Here is an 18,783-nt window from a genome sequence, read left to right on the forward strand (position 1 = left end):
TGCAAATATATTTGGCTTGTCAGGCTGATATTTGGACACCCCTTATTTCGTCCAAAGGTTTACATACATACATCATCCCGATTTTCTACAGTCAACAATGGCCTGGACTCATCATGTGAAAGGCTGTTGAGAAATGCCTTGGCTTCTTGGTGTCATATACACAAGAAGACCCTTAAAATCCATGAGCTCCAATTAGAACTTGAAATATTTTATTTTCTTTATTATTTACAAAACAAGCATTTCCCTTTTTCTTTTCAAAAATAGTCATACCTCTGTCACAAGTTCACATTTCGTGTGACTTATACAAAAAGAAAAATCGTTGGAGTATCTAGGTGATATACAAATTCCGACAAAGTTTCAACTTTATCTTCTCATTCTATAACTATGAACGTACTGAAATGCTTATTGAAAAATTCTGCTTTGCGGAACACAGAAAAAACTCTTCACTAATCAAACGGACAAGGGAATACTTTTAGTTGTTACCATTGCAACATTACTGGGATATATCTGTCAAAAATGATCTATGGCGTAAAAAGAAAGTGTGTCTATAGTCCATGCATAAAAGTTTACAAATGTCCCAACCATGATCTTGGTTTTTTAAGAAAAATGTATAAGAAGCAAATTATTTTTGTTCATTTTTTCACAACATTGGTAAAAAGGGAGAGGCTGGATAATTGCAGTTATTAAAGAAAAGTTTTAATTATAACACACCTCATCCGCAGTCTGTGTTCTAATTCGCCAATTGATAGTCACGTGGGATGCGTTCTTTTTGTGCTGATCCACGTAAACGACGTCATCAGGCATCATTTGTCGGAAGTGTTGCCTGCCAGGCATCAGTTCCGAAAAGTGATGCCTGCTGACGTCAAAAAAACATTGGCGCATGCGCGAACTGGAATGTAAACAAAGATGCCGTCTGCGGCCGAGCGAAACGATAGTCGAGAAATTTCTCGGTTTATCCTACTATCTGAAGAAGAACTGAATGCTCTGGTTTCGAACAAGGACTCGAAACGAACGAAGACGATAATCAAAGGTATATTTTTGAAGGTTTTGCAGAAGTATTGCGACCCTGTCGGGAAAACACTTTTTTTTCCGAGAACCACTTCAACATATTACATCATTCATGCGACAAGTTCTGTGTATAGTACGTTCTTACGCATGGTTACGGATGAGGTGTGTTATAAAACACCTATTGAATGGCAATGCGGGCGACAGCATACGTATTTAACCCCTCGGGCCTGTGAGTCACCCTCAAAAACTACGGCCTCGGGAAACAGTCTGTTTTTTGCGGTGACTCACAGTCCCTCGAGGTACAGACGTATGCTGTTGCCCTCATGGCCAGTCAATATGTGTATACTGTACGATATATCTCACTTGCAAAACACATGATAAAGCCGTGAACTTATCAATCGGACAATGGTGTTCGACATACGGGCACATGTGGGGAACCTATGTTTGCAGAAAATAAGGCTTTTCCCAATATGTCGGCAGATAATCCGAGAATTATTTTACTCGTTGAATTCAATACAACATTTATGAGGTGAAATGACATAACTTGCAATGAAGATATGTATTTTAGATATGTGTACATTTCAACTTGCTCTCTTCCAATAGTATGAGAAATATGACAACGGCGTCAACTCAGTAAACACAGCTGTAGGCAGAGCGCGTGATCAACAAGTCTGACTAATACCTCGGTTAGAATATCGGTCGCCAGATTGAGTCAGGAAATGACACACATAATTTGTAGCAGGTAAACATTCTCATAAGTCTTTGGTAAAACTGACACATTTTAAGGATATCGTTGACATATCAATGGGGATATGTTTACATAGCGTGGTAAAACTATTGACGAGTCGGCGTAAGTTGAATTACTTTTGAAATGACGAGGGTTGGAAATGCAGAAGTAATCTATTTCTGGCTAAAGTCAGTACACACAATCTGAAGTACTCATCACTGCTGTTTAACACATACAGAAGAGGTAAACTTACGCGTAACTGAAAATTTTCGAGAATTTATAACAGTCTAAATAGCATAACCATAAATTACTTATATCCCTGTTATATTACTTACAGCAATTGTCCAAACTACTTGTAGCTAGAATGATTGAAATGTTTGTCAAAAAAAACCGTACAACTTAGAGATTGGCATTCACATGAGTTTGAAATTCCATCATTGAAATATTAGTCAAATATTAACACAAGTCGGCACATACTTTTTGGTTGACGTTAACTAAAGCACAACTACGTACGCTTGTCATTATTTTGTATGTAAACAAAATAAGGAAATGTTGTCATTGTTTAATGCTGTTCCGCGAAAACAAAATTCAGAAAAATCAACGCAAAATTAGTCTAAGTTGGTGACACAATTGCTCGATCCAGTGTCCGTGGCTGGTGTAAGGATAATTATTGCTGAAATATAAAGTTAGCATGGCCCCCTTCAGTATAAATTCAAAATCAGTTTAAGAATAGAGAAAAATGTGCAAGTCAAAGACAAACACTTCGAGTCAGCTGGTTTAACTTGTATCGGATGCGACGCGAGAGAACTAAAAAATATAGTGAAAACTATGGATAAAAAATTTCACCCGATTAAAAACATCATCCAGTAAGGAATGCTTTAGTGATGTCCGAGTAGCCACATGCCAAATCTCTAACACCAATTTTACAGTCTTTATAGGAAGCATGACCCCATACTATAGGGGGCGCGAGTGTTTCTTGGCGACTGTTGACTGGGAGCTACTGCTTGGGGCATATTGTAGCGTCAATCTGGCCACAGTTAACGGACTAGGACTAATAGCTGATGGCTTAAGCACAGGTTCAGGAGAAGATATTTTATCTTCAGTTTTTAGCCATAAATATACAACGGGATACACACAATGACCGGCCATACATTGGTAACAGCTTACGTTATTATGTGAGGGACTCTGGGTAGTCACCAAACTTGCCTGATTTCTGATGCGGCCAAAATCTTTACAGTTTATCTGTGGAATTGTTCCGGCATATGTATGTTGCTCTCAACACAACGACAAGGATAATGGAGCTGCTTAATATGTCAATCATTGAACTGATCTACATCTTTGGTCTTAATTGTCACATAATTCGAGTTACAGGAGTCAACTCAGGTAGGTTTAACTTGTCAGAAATACAAACACGACAGTTTTGATATAGCTCAGATAGTAAAATCGATAGGAATAGAAAAGGAACCCGAGGGAAGCTTGCCTTGCGATACAAGATTACGCTCTATTGGTAATAGGCTCCTTTTTATCTGGTCTGAGAGCCAAATTTAGGACTCTATTTTGATTCAGTTTTGACGCGCATTGCAGAACTAGGCTAAGTATGAAAATAACCGAACTGTGCAATCATTGCAAAGTCGTTTGTCCATGAGGTAGAGACGAGAAGCTATGTTCATATTTTGTCAAAAGAGACACGACGGCGTGCCCGAGGATAAGTGGAAGTATTCGACGTCGCTTGTTGTGTACGTTTAGTTGTTCCTACCAGTTTGTATTCGGTAGTTGCTGTACTAAACGCATTAATTTCATTCAACTATTCATGAAGGCCTATCACGCATTCCGAGTGCGTGTGTTGTTTTTCAGCATCAATGATCGACGGCTCTGATTATCGATCTATCCTCATGATTGCTTCAAAAGCAGAGGATCGAAATCGTCTAATAATGTTGATTAACGACTTTGGTCTTTACTGTTTTTTTTCGCTGTCATTTTTACTTCATGTCTTACTTTCTCTGTTACCCTGTACAACCCTAAACTTTGTCAAATTGTCGACCTTAATCCGCCATAGGCCAGAGCTTCACCCGCTCACGTTCTTAAAGGTTCGTGGCTCGAACCGAATCGATGTAATTCTATGCGGGTACGCATATTGTCTACTCCACGATACAGAAATGCAAACATATAAAAATCTTAAAATTTTATGCGAGTGTTGCCCACTAAACATTAACAGCTCATTCAATTCAACAGTGTGGTCAACTTGAGTTACCAATGATGTTTGCAAAGGGACTGTTGAGCTATTCAATGTCTGTAAACAAGATCATTAGATTGCATTATCATAATAATGTATACCTTATTATCATTTGAAACAAACCATAGATGTAAGATGGCCTCACATCACCACTGTGGACTCTCAACACTGAAAACTTTAAGGTTCCAAGAAAAAATTGACCTTTTTAATCTAACAATTCTCTGGTAGTTAATAAGCTCAGAACCCCCATTCATTATATGTTTTCTATAAGCATAGATGTAGGGGAACATTTTGGTAACCACAGTGTCGCCATTGTTTACATATGTCATGTGACAGGTTATTTGCATATCCTTTCAAAAATCGGTTTTCCCTATACTTCAAAATATCTGACTCAAACTTGCTTGAATGCAAGCTATTAAAACGTTCTTCCAAAGTGTGTCTCAGATTCTTTATATCTTGCTCAGTTTTTTTTTTAAACACAATTTTAAAGAAATTAACTAGGATTTAATTCACTGCTCTGGAAGTTTTTCTGGCATAAAAACTGTTTAAGAAACTTTAAAAAAATTGTGAGACACTGTTTGGAAGATCCTCAGGACAGCTTGCACTCACACAAATTTCAGCCACATATCTCGAAGCATTGAAACAAAACATAGTGAAAACAGATTTTTGAAAGGTTATGCAAATTACCTGTCACGTGATAATTGTGTAAATAATGGTGATACTATGGTAACAGAAATGTTTCCCTAAATCTATGCTTTCCGAAAATATATAATTTACGGGGGTCTGAGCTTATTAACCACTAGATTCTGAAGCATTAGCTTAAAAAGGTCAATTTCTTGTCTTGGTACCTTAAAAACATGCACTGTAGATAACATTGTCAGAAAGAAACACTGGACAAATTGAAGAACCAGTCTCTTGTTCCTCTCAAAAATCATATTGGAATAGAATATTCAGATCACCAACCAAGTCTGAAAATGTGTAAACTAAATTGTTAATGTTGGCAATCAATTTCTTACCCTGCCCAGAATTCAAATTTTAACAATAACGGAGCATTTACTGTACCAGAAAATCTTGTGAGATAATGCGGTAACCCCAAAGCAGTTGCAGTAGTTATCGAGTATCAATTACTATCCATAAGGTATTTTTTTTCCAATTACATATCTGCCAGGTGTGTCAGAAAGAGTACGGTTGATAAATGGACGAAATCAATATGAAGGTCGGGTAGAGGCTAATCTTAAAGGATCAATTTGGACACCGGTGTGCCAAGCTGGTTGGGATTTACATGACTCAAGCATACTATGTAGGGAGTTAGGTAAGGAAGTTTTGGTCAGTGTGAACTACGCTTGTCGTTGCCCAGGCAGCACTTATACCGTTTAGTGCCTATGTGCCTTACCTTAATGGAAAATAGCGTAAAGATGGATGCAGTGGGACTTTACCAGCTCTGTAACACGGACTTCAAATATGTAAGAAATATCTGGTGTGTTAAGGGCATTGAATCTTAACGTTTTCAGAATTTGCTGAAGAAAACATATCTTTACTGTGCGAAATGTGTTAATGCTGTAAGTTATTTTTTTCTGATGTATTAACGTGACCATTTCTACAGTTGTATGTTTCGTCGTTTGAGTTCGTAGGACGCAATGGAGCTATGAAGTTCAGTAGAGACAACGGTGCTCTCACTAGCGATCCGCGTGAACGAATACTGAATGTCGACTGTAATCAGGACAAAACGTCAATAATTGATTGTGAATATACATCCAGCGGAACGTGTCGTAATGCGGCCACAACGAAATGTAACTGTAAGTTAACAATACTGTCAGTGCAATCGCACTTAAACCAGTAACATGCTCTTTGGTTGAATGCTTTTGATCAACGGCGTACATTATTTTTACTGTTTGCGCAATTTTCAGCGCTAAAAGGGATCTTCTTGAGTAAGTTCTTTGAATAAAAAGGGAATAGAGTATTCAAAACCACATTCAATGATACTAGAAAAGTAAACATATCAGTCATCTTCATTTCATTATACTTTGCCACGTGTAGACGATGGCTACGTGGGTTGTTATGAGGACAATATTCATGATCCAATACTGCCAGGAGAGCCGGAAATCATCACACTGATGACGATACAGTCGTGTTTAGACTTCTGCAGAAGCCTTGATATGCATTATGCGGTTTTAAGGCTATCTAATGAATGCTACTGTGGAAAGCAAGACACCGATATGAGCGACACGGCGGTGCGTTATATTCTTGCAATACAGAGTGTGAAGGCGATGAGTCTCAAACCTGTGGAGGAGATACAGCAATATCGATATATAAAAGTAAGACTTCTAAAGATTTTAAAGCTCAAAGAAATAGCCATACGTAGATTTAGTGCTGTTATCGTCGTCGCTTTGCTGATATTATTTCGTTGTTTAATATTTGTTGTCGAATAAGATTAAATATATCACAAATATATATATATATATATATATATATATATAATATATATATATATATATATATATATATATATATATATATATATATATATATATATATATATATATATATATATATATATATATATATATATATATATATATATATATATATATATATATATATAAAACCGTACTCTCTGTGCCCAAGTTCAGAGGTTGCCATAAAGCCATTATGGTGATAACCGGGAGGGCACATTGTATACATTTTGTGTGTGTGTATATATATATATATATATATATATATATATATATATATATATATATATATATATATATATATATATATATATATATATATATATATATATATATATATATATATATATATATATATATATATAATATATATATATATATATATCTCGAATTATACAGATATCCTGTGGATATATATTATATATATATATATATATATATATATATATATATATATATATATATATATATATATAGATAGATAGATAGATAGATAGATAGATAGATTACTTAATCTTGTCTGAATTCTTTTGCAGCGTCACTCGGTGCCTGTGGAGGTGCAATTGAAAATTCTAGTACGATCTACTCTTCTGGATTTCCTGCTCAGAGCTGGAAAAAACTGAATTGTTCCTGGAATATCACAACTCCAGTCGAAACTGTGATTGAACTGAAATTTGGCTTCAAAGACACAAAAGATATATTTTTTATCAACGAAAACATATTCGGTCTTGAACGCGAAGTCATCGTGACGGAGAACACATTCATGTCATCGTGTTCAAATGAAGTTCAATTTTTGTCGTATGGAGATGGAACGGGTGGTGTTTTTGCACTGGAATTTAAGGGTATGGTAATGTTGTACACATCCATGAAGCATAATGTTAAATAACAATTTTCTTACTTAAAACCGATGGAACATACGCAATGAGATATTTATTGCTGATCGTTCAAGCAGAAGTGGCAAAAATTCGTCAGATATCCCTTCTAACGTGAAAACAAATCTGGCAGGCATGCAGTTTTGATTGGATTTTGATGCCCGTGGTCTCAGTTACTTTGAAGTTTTGTGAAGAGAAGTTGTACTAAATAGTGGTTTATATTGTCCGATGCATGTTTCAATGTTTTGACGTCTTTTTGGCGATAAAATTAATGTTGTCCTGCCATAAGTTGGTCGCTGTGTTGATTGTTTTAAAAGATTGAAGCGTACCATCCCAAAGACATGATGGACCGACGCTTTCCTAAAGTCTTCACAAAGACAATACGAAGGTTGACATTCGGTAGTTAATTTGTAGGTTCCATATATTGCATATTAACAAGTCTGCATAGTGTATTGATTTGTATCAGAGACATTGTTCATCTTATATTTCCTAAATTTGCAAATTTGGTTTTGATATAAAAATATACGTCATTTTAAAGAATCCAGTCACACATGTAATAAAAGTTTCCAAATACACAACTTGAATCACCAAGCAAAATATTAGCGCGGCCACACATAATGCGAACGATTTCAACCAAATCAGATGCAAAGATGGTTACGTATCCATCTTTACTTGCACTTTAATGTTATGGTTGATCGATAGACGCTTCACTACACATGAATCACTGCCATAGAAGATTACATTCGAATTTCGTTGTTCGAAGGAGCCGATTACGTTGTTCCCAACGCGATTCATATGTGGTTGTGATATGAAATAAGTTTGCAGTTTCCGTTCACTTGGTTTATTTTGACTTTACACGGGCAGACTGAAAATGGATCACTTGTAAACTGACATTGTCAATGTTTGTTTGCATTACTAGACATCTTACGTTTGAAACTAATAATAGTGTTACCAGTTCAATCGCTGGTATTGTCAGAGGCTCTGTGGTATCACAATGAAAATACTATATGGTGTTGTTAAACTCTTTCCAGTTGGTCGGCCGTCCTGGGCGCTTCGCGTGATTTGAACGCAATCTTCTGTGGCAGTGGGTCAGAGTTAGTAATGCGGCTGTCAGTTAACTAAAAAACAGCAAAGAACAAGCAAAGGAGAAACGTCTTCTTATATGTATATATGATATAAATCATAATAGTTGAAATCATTCGCTAAAAAAATTATGTGTTGCTGTGTGAAGTTGCAGAATGTTTTGTTCTCTAAATTTGATTTTAATCAGATTTGACTTCAACGTGTTTCCAGAACATTGATTTCTTGCATGGGAACAAGTTATTCTTCATATTCGTTCAATAAGGTAAACGGGTACGTGTGATTGTTATTCAGAAAACTGTCAAATAAGAGAGAATATTCAGTTCATATCTGGGTTATTGCTGTTGTCTTCAATAGGCGTTGCACAACATTGTAGGACACCCTCTGCTTTGCAAAGCGGCTACAGGGAAAGAGGACACTTTGATGTCACTGATTTCTGTCCATTGCAAGGGAGAAATTTATCCATTAAATGCATAACTGGATACAACTTGACGTCTACTCACGACACCATCACGTGTTTAGAAAACGGATCATGGAGTAACACCTTTCCTGAGTGTACAAGTAGGTAGTCGTATTTAACTCTAAAAATACAATTAAGGGCATTTTTAATGAAGCGTCGTTTCTTGAGAAGATTATGTACAAAGGTACTACATGCGGAGTTAACACAATAATTATTGTAATCCCTGTATGATGGTGTATCTGTTGGTGATTACATCCAACTTTCTAACGATTAAATTCCAATATATATTCTCGAAACTTCTCTGATATTAGGAATCCTAACTCGATTCTTCACTAATACTAACGTATCAAACATGTAACAATATATATAACTCAATTGGCTACAAATTAAGCTCCTATAAATGATAGACCAGAAAGAAATTGTAAAATGTTAGAGTTTGATTGTCTGTCCCTGAGGAGCATTATACCTGAAAGGGAAATATATAGCATCCGATGGATGCACGTATTTCACGAAACGTCCTCAAAACTCCCGACTTATCAGTCTTATAATTCAAATTATCATAGTTTGGCACTTTACTATCAAGGGATTTTTGAAAACATTCAAGAAAAACACAGATGAAAGTTAAAAGAAAACGAAAAGCAAATGATGAACTTCGCTTTTAAAGCAAAAGGTTGTGTAATACTTATTGTGCCACAACAATGTTTAAGGTTCCAAGACAAGAAATTTGACATTTTTAATCTAACAATTCTCTAACAGTTAATAAGCTCAGAACCCCCGTAATGTATACATTTTCTGAAAGCCTAGATATACGGGAACATTTTGGTAACCACAGTGTCACCATTGTTTACATAACTATCACGTGACAAGGTAATTTGCATAACCTTTCAAAAATCGGTTTTCCCTATGTTTTGTCTCAATACTTCAAAATATCTGACTCAAACTTGCTGGAATGCAAGCTGTCACAACGCTCTTCCAAAGTGTGTCTCAGATTTTTTATATCTTGCTTAGTTTTTTTGGAGCACAATTTTAAAGAAATCAACTACGGTTAAATTCACTGCTCTGGAAGTTTTTCTGGCATAAAAACTGTTTAAGAAGGTTTAAAAAAATTCTGAGACACACTTTTGAAGACCCTTAGGACAGCTTGCACTCACACAAATTTCAGCCACATATCTCAAAGCATTGAAACAAAACATAGGGAAAACCGATTTTTGAAAGGTTATGCAAATTACCTGTCACGTGATAGCTATGTCAACAATGGTGACACTATGGTACTCAAATTGTTCCCCTATATCTACGCTTTCTGAAAATATATAATTTACGGGGGTTCTGAGCTTATTAAACACTAGAGAATTGTTAGTTTAAAATGGTCAATTTCTTGTCTTGGAACCTTAATAAAAATTTGTGAATTCTTATTTGAAGTTCTATCAATGTTTTGCTTAGTAAACGGAAATAGGAATTAGCCTATCTGAAAAGAAATATTTCATTGCTAGTTTCTGAAGCGTAAATTCAATCAGAATGTAGCTCCAGTGATGATATCTTATATTTTCCAGTCATCGATTGTGGTAACCCTGGTAATATTGATAATTCCAAGAGAGAGGGCATTTCTTATACGTACCAAAGCATCGTGGAGTACTCGTGTCACGTTGGGTTTACTGGTGGTGGTAACATATCATGTTCTTTGTCTGGCTCATGGACAGAAAAACCTCGTTGTACTGGTAAGAATTGACAAATAAAAGTTTAGCTTTTCAAAAATGTCATGGTCAAGATTATTGAGAAGCAAAATTAGGGATTGTAGTCGACTGGATCATACATTTACATTTTATTTCAAATGTAGCATGAGTTAATATTATAGGAAAGGAAATTGTGGTAAATTGTACTTGCAAGACTTTGCCTTCTAACATTTCCCCTCTCGCAACAGAGTACGTCCCATGCTGCACGAGATGTTACGAGACCTAATGTGTATGCAGTATCATGCTTGACTCGTTTGGTGTCGGGGCAAGCGTATACTGCACACCATATACTGAGTGGGTGCCTTGATAACAGTCATTTATTATACTAGCTTACTAAAACTATAACATTGAACCTGTCTCGTTTGTATACAACTACCATAGGATATTGGATATTGAAATACGGTGGTAACAGTATATTCATTTCACATCATATCTGTGAAAAACGTGTTAAAAACAATATTCTCAAAGATAACACAATCCTATTTATTATCTATATGTATTTTAATTATTTAATTATTTAATTAGCGTTAAGATATAGAATGCGTATAGGGACCAGATGCTCGCACTGTCCTATTCTTCAAGTCTTTTCTGGTATACCATTTGTGGGGGTTCATTTTTAAAGTCTTGGTATGAGAAAAAGTTTTACTTGCTTAGTTTTTTTTTCGAAAATCGAAAATTTTATTTTTCTCCATAGAGTGAACACAGGGACGGCGGCCATTTCAAATATCAAATATCGGTAATTTAAAAACTTTCGGGTAATTTGTCTATTATCAGCATTTGCACAGTGACCCCGATCTTTATTCTTCATTTTGAAAAGGGATGGTTTAAAGATTTCTTGAGAAAAGTTTGGGCAAAGTTTAAGTCTCTCACTTTCGAGGCGCATACTACCTTAATGTCAACTTTCCTGGCATCTGAACCCTCTCAATAACAGTTGATGCTTGTTTACGATGCGTCCGATCAGAAGGATACATTGGCGTACTTGACACACTGATTTTTTATAAATAATGCTGTACCTTTTGACCTCGACATGACACATATGATGTAACTAAACACTTCTTGTTAGCTTGTTAATTTTTTACGACCTAACGATACCCTTCGGATTCAACTGTTTATAAGCTTTATAACTTTATTGCTTCTAATAGGTTTACAGTATTTACAGATGGTTTAGTTCCTCTCATTCTAGTGTTGAGTGGGTCCAGTGAGCAGACAAATATATCATTTGAATAGTGACAAGCTAGTATAAATGGGGAGTAACACTCAGTACTTTATTAAAACAATTACATAAAAGTTGTTCAATGTTGTGTCACTGCGACGATTTTTGGTTGCATTACACTACTGTATTATTAGCAACTCAAATATTGTACCTACCAAACGTACTTTTTAAAGTAGTCCTGTATCACAACTCTTCCTAACTTTTGTGAAGACATGGCCATGACGTCACTTGTAAAAAATAAAAAAGGATTGATTTGTAAATATGTATTATTGTTCTCTTTTTATCTTTAAGTCAATAATTGTGGTGATCCTGGTAACGTTGATAAAGCAAAACGAGAAGGCACGTCTTACAGTACCAAAGTGTCGTGAATTACACATGTCAAAATGGGTTTACCGGTGAGGGCAGCATAACATGCACGGCAAATGGAAATTGGACTGAAGAAACCAAGCTGTACAGGTATAGGGTTATATTTTGACTGTATATTGTTTACTTGCTAATATCGCAACTTTCACTCTTTGCAACCAGTAAGTTTCAGCCGCAGCGAAGAATATCAATGTATGGCTTGTTGCCATGTTCTATAAGAATTGTTAAAAACGAGAAGTGGTCTAAAACCTTTAAGATTTATCACTATATAGACATAATGACCCCTTTCTGAATTGCCGTTTCCGCAATTAGAATTCTTCAAATGTTTAGGAAAATCGCCAGCTTTGTACTTGTTCCTGACACAATACATGACGTTCTGTGCCATATTCGACTCTATTTCATCTTATGTACCTGCTGAACGTGCCATTAAACGTTATACATGATTAGTGTTAATCATTTGACCGACGGTATGACAGCCTTAAAGACCTAATGATGCCCTGCTCTTTTCAAATATCGTTTTTATTACTTTTGATACTATTTCGTGAACGATCGGATTTTTCACTGACTCTGCCCTTCATAATTTTTATACAATGCAACGAAGACTATTGCATTTTAATAGTTGTAGTTTAGCTTAAAATACACATCCAGCAGACACCAAGTAAATGCTGTATTACAACAAGAACTCTGGAGTCAATATATTTAATGCTGTCTTACAAACATACAGTACTATCACCAATACTATCGGTAATAAGTAACCATAGAAATTGATTCTAATTAGGTTATAGCAAAACAGATACAAACATAACATATAATCTGATGATGTCTGGGACAAATTCATGCTCAAGAAACTCCAGCATGTTGGCTTCTCAAAAAACTAAACTTACCAATATGTTACTTTTTTCTTTACTATGCAGCTTCGTCAAGTTTTGGTGCAGGTATGTATTGTAATATCGTATAGTATAAAGCCAGAGATAGACAGCGAGACACCAAGACAGACGGACAGACTGACAGACAGTCAGGCACAAATATCAACATACAGCGATTTCAAGTAGTGATTAAACGTATGTTAAAGTTCCATTAGCTGTATCTTCTGGCGAATTTTCCGTTAGTTTTGATATAAATGATCACTGGCTCACGTTGAATAGCCTGTCAAATAACAGAGAATCGCATATTATCGGAAACATTACGTGCCCTACAACTAAATAACATGTGATTTTACAACGAAAATTTCAATTTTTGTCCGGACAGAAATACAAACTCTGTTGACACGTGGATTGCAACGTAGGCATTCTTCTGCACCTGCGCGAGCCATTTACAGCAATTTCAAAATAAATATTCATTACTTTTGCCCGGTACTTACGTCGTAGTCCTTGTCCTAGCACGTTGCGTAGCCAGATGTCTGGCAATCCACGACGCAATGTTGTTTTGATCCCGCAATAAACGTGAACTTGTACATCTCGCGTGATTGCGGCGTCACCATATCTGCGTTCTCCCCAGCACGCTGAGCGTGCCAGACGTCAACAAACGAGCTCGAAAGGGCAACACGTTTGAACAAAAATTAGCAGTTTTATGTGGCTATAACATCACTAATCATGCTTGTTTCTTCGTAAAACAACATTTTGCAACAAATATGAGCCTCCAACATGGAATTTTCCGAGGTAAAAAAATGGTCAAAAGTTACAAATAATGGCCGTTTAATATATTGTTTATATGTATATCTACTCATTCCAAACCCATATATATGTTAACGCAATATAGTACCTCTGCGTTTGCAGGTTATCTTGCTGGTATACTAATTGCAATTATAGTTCTGATTTGCATCGTGGTCGTATGTGTAGTTTTCACTTATAAACGGTAAGTACAAAGCTCTCTTGTAAATCCCAAAAACTCAATTTGAAAATATTTATATGTATTTTTCGGTTTGAATAAGAGGAATAAATTGGGCACTTTAATCTCATTGGCATCATTTCTTTATATATTTTTTCCATCGCTTTTGCTGATAAAAGGAAAACGAATACAGTATAGAGCGAATGATGTTAATGAAATGTAGTGACTGTTTTCCGAAACGTGTAAAGAAAAAACGCAGGTTTTTCACATACGTTAAGTAGGACTGTCATTAAAACACTTGTCTTTTTGTCCCTCAAAAAGAATAATCTCGTACGTAGCTACAATTTACGAAAAGAAGTATTATCTTCATATATGGGAAAATACAACATAATTTTAATCGCTCACACAGACAAATCTCCTATAGTCATTCGCGATTCATGTAGTAACAAAAAAGTATTGCGTCATTTTTTTTGAACATGTAGTAGAATTTCGCATGAATCATTTATGCACCATGTATTAAAATTTGGTTTTACGCACAGGAATTCTAAGCGGATCACTAAATCTACATGTCTAAGTTATGTGAATAGTCAATATGAGGACATCATCCAAGTGAACGACAACACAATTGCCCAAACATCGATAAGTGGACACGTTCACTCTTACGAAATGATAGATACCATCAAGGACTCAAATGACCATGTACGATTAGATGGCAAAGACACCCCAAATGTCTTTAAGCAAAATGCATTTTCTTCAAAGGGAGCGGGAGCAATTGATGAAGACACCGGGGAAACAATTGGAATTAATCGTCACCATGACAACAGCGACACGGATAAAGGAATCAAGGCGGCTATGCAAATGCAAATGCCCATGAGATTGGAGCTAGAATTATCAGAGGTGTGGATTCAAGTCCAAATAGAAAGACCAAGTCGCAAGTATCTCTCGGGTACACCTTTGCTTCCGGAGGAGAAATACCGAACAATGATACCGGTAGGGTTATGTTGATGAAAGATAATGTTGCGTATGAATTGACCGATGAAATAGGTGACGGATCAGTGGAAAATATCTTGTATGAAGCAAACTGCGGCGAGAATCTCGGCCTGACCTGTTCATCAACTGAGGCAAACAAAAATAATCGGGAGAAAACTGATTATAAAAGTGTGACTGACAACAGAGAATCCAGTCACTGTACAAGTGTCGTAGCTGCAGCTACTGAAATGGTTGAAAATGTTGCTTACCAGTCAGCCGGCGCCGATGAAGATGACATCATTAACATGTACGCAGAAATTAATGACACGCACACAGCTGCAGGTAATGATGACGATGCGGGAGTTGTTGTGGATAATATTCTGTATGAGTCAGGGAAATCGGAAAATACAGACGCCGTTGAGTACTATGTACTGGAAGGACCCTAGTGTAGTAGATAGCGCTGTTACCCTGGTCTTACATAGCCGTGAATGGAACAAAACATTGCTGAGCAGGCTACCCCAACAGAACATAATTCGGACTAGTCATCAAGACAACGACAATTCTGGTGAACAAGTTGAAAATCAGTTCTCACATGTGTTATCATTTGATCAATGCTCGATGAAACTTCATGTACATGGCGATAGCCACACCTCGTCGCAACGTGATTATTCCCTCATTCGAAGAGAATCTACCCAGCTTCTATCAAATACGAAATTCGGAAAAGGATAAGTATCTAGCATTTGATCATGATAGACCATGAACATAAACTTTTCGGCAACAACGTTTATACTTCTTTAGAAAGAAAGACTTGACTCTAAGAGGACGCCGATCCCCGATGTGACTGAACTCTTAATCACGAGAAATTAGCGCATGAAACACTTCTAATTGTTGTGACTGACATAAATGCTAATTAGAGAAACATACTCTGACCGAAAAGAAATGTTTCTTTAAATTACAAGTACTGTGCAAAAATGTTTTCCGATAACATGACATACTGCTATGATGCTGAATTCTACAGAATTAAACACCTTACACAAGTTTCAGTTGTATGTATTTTTTATTCCTATTGATCATGTAAACTACACCAGAGATGGAAATTACGTTAAATCTCACAACAACATAATATTGAAAGTATTGTCATTTCTTTGCAAGTTCATGCATTTGCGTAGAATTTGCGAAACAAGAAACCGTTGCATTTGTATTGTCTTCGATTTTGCGGATAGTGGAGCAGACGTTCCCCTGATTTGTCTGTATTCTATTTACAGACAACTTTGCACGCTTGCATCCGGAGCCATGGATAATTAATCAACAAAATACATATAAAGTTTCTAATTCTCTGACACTAATTGAAGATGGCCAGAAGCAGTGTGTTATGATTTTAAGCTAGAAATATCATCTAATTATTAGATTCATGATAGAAATATTAACCATCTATCATCTGTGCCTGCGGCTTTCAGGTTGGAAAACAAAAGCTGAATTAAACTTTTGGTTCAAACTAACACACAATTGTAAGAGCATGTCATTATGTACAACATAAGAAAAATTAAAGTCCACTATTTTTGAAAATAATTGTCGTATATATTTTTGTTTTGATCTTAAACACATTCTGGGTTTTTGTGATGTGGTGCCATTGCTATTATGTAAGCAACGAAAATAATACATAATAGATAAGGATATGATATTATAGGAAATCGCTGAACTGTGTTTTGTCATGTATTTGGATGTAGAAAATCAATCTGTGGTAGCAATGGCTATATGTATTTAATTCGTTCAATAGAGCTGAGCTGTATAAAGATGGTATGAATGCGACAATGACATGACATGAAAGATATTAACCCTTCTGCTACGTTTTGTCTCATTTTCTATAAACTGTGTGGTGTAAAGAACGACAAGTTTGCTCTCTCGCCCCGGCAAACTTGGAAGGCCCTATCATACGAAGTTGTTATTCAAAGTCTCGATTGGCATTAAGAACATTTATTGTTTCTCGAAATGATTTTACTATTCTTGCTAACATTAGACGTTATGACAGTAAATTAGACGAGTATTCACTATTTTTGTCAACAGTATACTTAGCGATGTGTTCTAACCATATACTAGTAAAATCGACTAAATCCTCATCGTCTTATGTCGTTTCTTTGAATTTTAAGATTTAAGATTAAGATTGTTTAAGATTTAAGATTGTTTACATTTGATGTACCTTAAGGCACATACATGTATCACATAACGAAGCTTCTTTTCACCAAGTCTGTTTAAGGCCCAAAGGTCGATCTCAAATTCCGTAAATCATCCCGAATATTTAAAGTTAATTTTATACGATGAACATTGTCAAGGCTTATTAAAAATCAAAGTAAAACTTAAGTTGCCCACGCGGAAATAGTTGAAAAAATGCACGATTAATTTCTTGAAAAAGAAATTCACCATAAAAATTTTCAAAAAGAATAGGATTTGCGTTCCTATGATATAAAAACAAGCATGGGATCTCTGAAGTTACACGGGCTTTAATTTATAAAAAAGACAAAAACATTTCCATTGATAATGATTACGTGACACATGAGTATTAATAACTCTTTTACTAGAGTAAATGAAGCAAGACAATTAGTTTTAAAATGAACAAACAGTATGCATTTTTCAAGTTACACTTTACAATTACATAGAAAGAAAAAACTAGGGAATTTACACAACTACAATTAGAGAAATGTAAACTTTTGAAGTGCAACTTTGGAATTAATTGTGTTGTGGCATGAATGATTCTAGATTTGTTTTTGTTGGACTGTTATGCATTGCAAATTGTGTATGAGCAATGACATGATCAGGTCAAAATAAGTGAATTTAGTATGATTGACAGTTGTTCTGTCTGACAGAGCATCTTTCACTGTCGTTTCTGTGCTCCCTGGAGGTGAATGCCACAAGCTATAATTGGTTCAGTTCTTCAGAAATCTGAGGAGAGAAAAAGGAATATACATATTAAAATATATGCAAAATATATGCAAATGAACTAATTATGATATGGGAACCTCATCAAACTTCCAAAAATGTATTCAAAAACATACTGCAAAATGTAAGTATGATGTACTTATAGCATGCTCATTTAGCAAAAGTAAATCCACTCCATTCGGGTTTGTTCATGGCCTAATTACTAAAAGGCATCAGATGTGGAAATGAGCTAACTATAATATGAGATACTCATAAATTTCAAGCATGACTTTTAAAAGTATAGCTGTTGAAGCTTAAAATATCAAATTAATTTACAAACATCACATTCATTTCTAAATAAATAGCCCAAATACAGAATTTCATTAGGTAAATCTTTTTAATCAGTGATCAGGGTCATCATATTTTTAGTATGAATAAAGCTATTAGTACGTATAACCAATGTACTCCAAGAAGTCCAATCAAATGCATTATAATACACTGCCTTACTAAAGTTTCACTAAATTAGCAAATGATCTATTGATTAAAATGTCATAGATATGAACCTTTTACTGCAACTAACACTAGATATGATCAGCAAAAGGCAAAGGACCAATTTAAATCGATGCACTAAATACTGATATATAGCCTAATTACAGAAATTAATTAAACATGTAAATGAGCTTGAATAAGAATCTCACTCTTCGTGAACCGTGTGTTTTGAACGCTACAAATGAAAATGAAAGCCAAGAAAACGGAGAATGAAGGCCTGTACTATTTACGTTTACGGTTGAAGTATAGAACTAGTGAAGTCACAGCGTGTTGTCGTTATTGTCTGGCCTCACACCGTTACGCTAAAAAAATACCAGAAGAACATTCACTAGGCGAGTATTATTGCAATATTTTATCACATTGTTGCTGCAAAATCGATCCATTCT

General features: G+C 35.6%; 1 protein-coding gene and 1 long non-coding RNA gene across 2 annotated transcripts; both read left to right on the forward strand.

Annotated features, from left to right (window-relative positions):
* The first annotated feature begins 2,994 nt into the window (after positions 1-2,994).
* LOC139137117 (uncharacterized) lies at positions 2,995-9,019 on the forward strand. Its single transcript, XM_070705112.1, has 6 exons — positions 2,995-3,118; positions 5,137-5,280; positions 5,600-5,764; positions 6,006-6,283; positions 6,958-7,263; positions 8,731-9,019. Exons 1-5 carry the CDS (start codon positions 2,998-3,000, stop codon positions 7,042-7,044), a joined length of 795 nt encoding a protein of 264 aa, XP_070561213.1. The 5' UTR covers positions 2,995-2,997; the 3' UTR covers positions 7,045-7,263; positions 8,731-9,019.
* Positions 9,020-10,307: 1,288 nt separating this feature from the next.
* On the forward strand, positions 10,308-13,124 carry LOC139137205 (uncharacterized). The gene is made up of 3 exons (XR_011553352.1): positions 10,308-10,548; positions 12,068-12,232; positions 13,054-13,124. It is a non-coding gene; the product is annotated as an uncharacterized lncRNA (long non-coding RNA).
* Positions 13,125-18,783: the final 5,659 nt, after the last annotated feature.

This window comes from Ptychodera flava, chromosome 1, assembly GCF_041260155.1.
Source record: "Ptychodera flava strain L36383 chromosome 1, AS_Pfla_20210202, whole genome shotgun sequence".
NCBI lineage: Eukaryota > Metazoa > Hemichordata > Enteropneusta > Ptychoderidae > Ptychodera > Ptychodera flava.

Coding starts and splice junctions, on each gene's coding strand:
- LOC139137117 (XM_070705112.1), top strand. CDS start 2,998: ATGTATGTTGCTCTCAACACAACGACAAGGATAATGGAGCTGCTTAAT. Junction 3,119..5,136: donor AGTTACAGGAGTCAACTCAG/GTAGGTTTAACT, acceptor CATATCTGCCAG/GTGTGTCAGAAAGAGTACGG. Junction 6,284..6,957: donor AGCAATATCGATATATAAAA/GTAAGACTTCTA, acceptor ATTCTTTTGCAG/CGTCACTCGGTGCCTGTGGA.